Source organism: Tarenaya hassleriana, unplaced genomic scaffold (assembly GCF_000463585.1).
Source record: "Tarenaya hassleriana unplaced genomic scaffold, ASM46358v1 Cleome1018, whole genome shotgun sequence".
NCBI lineage: Eukaryota > Viridiplantae > Streptophyta > Magnoliopsida > Brassicales > Cleomaceae > Tarenaya > Tarenaya hassleriana.
This window is the reverse complement of record NW_010960388.1, coordinates 4,130-7,341: the sequence shown is the minus strand read 5'-3', so window position 1 is coordinate 7,341 and position 3,212 is coordinate 4,130. Positions and strand designations below refer to the sequence as shown.

General features: G+C 38.4%; 1 protein-coding gene across 1 annotated transcript; it reads left to right on the top strand.

Moving 5' to 3' along the window:
- Positions 1-638: 638 nt before the first annotated feature.
- On the top strand, positions 639-2,864 carry LOC104804947 (uricase-like). The gene is made up of 8 exons (XM_010529335.2): positions 639-897; positions 1,014-1,106; positions 1,223-1,298; positions 1,402-1,511; positions 1,811-1,902; positions 1,997-2,170; positions 2,268-2,361; positions 2,538-2,864. Exons 1-8 carry the CDS (start codon positions 691-693, stop codon positions 2,619-2,621), a joined length of 930 nt encoding a protein of 309 aa, XP_010527637.1. The 5' UTR covers positions 639-690; the 3' UTR covers positions 2,622-2,864.
- The last annotated feature ends 348 nt before the right edge of the window (positions 2,865-3,212 follow it).

Here is a 3,212-nt window from a genome sequence, read left to right as displayed (position 1 = left end):
CTTGATTTTATCTACTTTTGTCTTGTCGGAAACACGAACTTGTGTTTTTCTCGGTTATGCCTAGATTAGTTTACTCCGATACAGTGACAAATCCGATGAAATTCGTTTTGGAATCAGTTTTATTTCACGAATCTGGCTGTTTCCTAGCATGAGTATATGGGCTGCTCACTACCCATGCCGTGATTCTATTGGAATACATATCTTGACTGTGTTCATGAGTGGATTTGATCCATCAGCTTTCTTTTTTTCCTTGTCTTAAGCATGGATATATGTTTTAATCATCAATTTTTTTTTTCATACTTCATTTGATGAGTCCTCGATTTGATGATTGAATTTTGTTTGGTTTCTTGATATCGAAATTCCGAGATCTACTCCTGGGATTATGTCGTGTATGTTCAGACACATTGCTCTTGTTGATCTTTGCTCGAACCACAAAACATCGATGATACTGACCGGTTCACGCCCAGATGATGTTCGGTTGTGTTTCATCAATCCGAGCTTTTCAGTGTCCACTTAACATTGTCGTGTTTATCAGCTTTTCATCTCTGTTCAAAATATTATATATGTAGGACATAAAAATGCATAGAATCATTGACAAAATGGTCCTTTAATGCATGTACCATCTTACTGAACGGTGTTGTTATTACTTATTAGGACCTATTGATTTGGTGCAGATTAATCGGATCATCAATGGCGCAAGAAGTGAACGGGTTCAAGTTGGAGCAGAGGCACGGGAAGGCGAGAGTGAGAGTGGGCAGAGTCTGGCGCCACACTCACGATGGGTCTCATCACTTTGTCGAATGGAATGTCAGTATCAGCCTCCTCTCTCACTGTCTCTCCTCCTATGCAAATGATGACAACTCTGAAATTGTCGCCACCGATACCATGAAGAATACTGTAAGTAGATCTTTCTGTGTTCTGTAATTGTAAATTTTGCTTCTGGTGATGTATTGATTGATTATCAATGAGACCCACATGGTTTGTTTTGATAAAGCTCTTAAGCTCCGATATAGGTTTATGCGAAAGCCAAGGAATGCACGGAGCGGATTTCTGCGGAGGAATTTGCCATTTCTCTTGGTAAACACTTTTGCTCATTTTATCCACAGGTATGCACAACTAAATATTTCTTGTAAAGATTGACCAAGTATACTCTTTGCTTGTTATTTAGTTTTTGTGTTGTTGCTTGATCGGTAAATTAGTCCCTTTCTTCATTCTTTACCAGGTTTTCACTGCCATTATTAACATTATCGAGAAGCCTTGGGAGCGTGCAACTGTAGGCGGAAAGCCGCATATTCATGGTGGGTTTCCGGGCCAATGTTTTTTTTAAAACCAGTCCTCTCCTTTGTACGAAAATCGGCTGCTTCTAATTTGATAGCTTTCTCGATCATTGCTTTGTTGAAGGTTTCAAGCTTGGATCAGAGATGCATACTGCCGAGGCAATAGTACAACAGTCGGGTGCATTGAAGTTAACATCTGGTGTCGAAGGATTATCTCTCCTGAAGACAACCCAGGTAGTTACAAACACTTTGGCAGTTATACGTTGGAGAACATTTCTGATATAATCACTAGATAAGAGAGCTACATGTTCTGCTCGGTCTTTTGACCAGCATTCACTTTACATTTCGTTTCTTTAGGATGCTTTCCTTTCTGAGAGCCATGGAAGAACTTCTTTAACAGATCTCGGGTGTTTTTTTTTGTTAAACCTTAAGAGATTTCATGTTGAATTTAGTTGTTGAACACTGATACATGCCAGAATTAAGATCTGTTATTTGATTGCATTCACTAAGTTTGTTTTCATGGTAATGAACAGTCAGGATTTGAGGGCTTTGTGAGAGACAAGTACACTGTTCTGCCTGAAACTCGCGAAAGAATGCTGGCAACCGAAGTCAGTGCATCGTGGAGGTGGATTGATATTTTTCGTTATTTCGTTTTTGTTCCACTTCCCTGGTGACGGATTCTTATAACTGACCATGCGGATGCATACATATATATACAGGTACTCATATGATTCGGTGTCAGCTGTTCCGGGAAAGTCACTCTATTTCACTGAGAGGTACTCCGAGGTCAAGAAAGCCCTGATGGAGACTTTCTTCGGTCGTCCAGAAGTCGGTGTGTATAGCCCATCGGTTCAACGCACTCTATATCTCATGGGAAACACTGTGCTGAGAAGGTACTCGTCCTTTTTTGCGACATGAACCCAAATGGTGGCTCGATGAAATTTTCGAGACGTTTTTGAGATTTGATTGGTGAATCTATTCCTTTCCCAGGTTCGTCGATATATCGTCGATCCACCTGAAAATGCCGAACATCCACTTTTTACCTGTAAATCTCTCAAGCAAGGAAAACCCTTCAATGGTGAAGGTAAGTTCACTTTGTTGGAGGACAGATTTAGTTCTTAAAAATGATTCTTTTCTACCGAGAGAGGGTTTTGTCTTAAAGCCTCTTCTCTGTTTCCTCTGAACCTCAAACTGTGAACTGAGTTTTGAAATTTTGAGGTTTAGGGTTTGACGAACGGTTATAACGTCGGGTTTTTGCAGTTTGAAAACGATGTGTTTCTACCGACGGATGAACCTCACGGATCGATAGAAGCAACGTTAAGCCGTCTTACGTCGAAAATGTAAGGTAGGTAAGGCAGTTTGGCCTTCAGTGAGGAAACGCCTCAAAGGCAAAGCGAGACAGAGCAAACTACTCCGTTTTTACGTATTCTCCTGATCAATGCAACCTGCTGGCTTTTGTCTGAATGAGGGGGCCGTTGTTAAGACATTTTGGTGGCTCCGTGTTGTAATGTTGTGTCGAATTATATTATGTCAAAGTTTACAGCTTGATTATGTTTTGATTTAGTACTAATTATACAGACATTGGAGATAAACCCAATCTTAGTTCATTTATATTTTTTTTTCCTTAAATTTCTGTTTTTTTAGTTAATAGTGGGTTGAATAAATCTTCTACTAGAAATCTATTTTAAATGATGTATTTGGTGAACTTGTATAATAAAAAAATAGCTACAAATAAAGGTCTTCTCTTTTCTTTTTCTTTTTTATCTTTAAGATTTATTCAACCCACAATCCCCACTATTAAAAGTCTATTTTTTTTTATATTTGAATAAACTAATTGATTCGTTTCGAGATGTAATGGCTCAACTCCCTCATAAAATTGTTTTCATCAAATAAAATTATAAAAATAATCATAAAATTTTTTTATATGCATATTTA

Excerpts from the sequence above, each read along its gene's own strand:
- LOC104804947 (XM_010529335.2), top strand. The coding sequence starts at position 691 with ATGGCGCAAGAAGTGAACGGGTTCAAGTTGGAGCAGAGGCACGGGAAG. Across the intron at positions 898-1,013 it reads CCGATACCATGAAGAATACT|GTTTATGCGAAAGCCAAGGA; the intron begins GTAAGTAGATCT and ends GCTCCGATATAG. Across the intron at positions 1,512-1,810 it reads CTCTCCTGAAGACAACCCAG|TCAGGATTTGAGGGCTTTGT; the intron begins GTAGTTACAAAC and ends GGTAATGAACAG.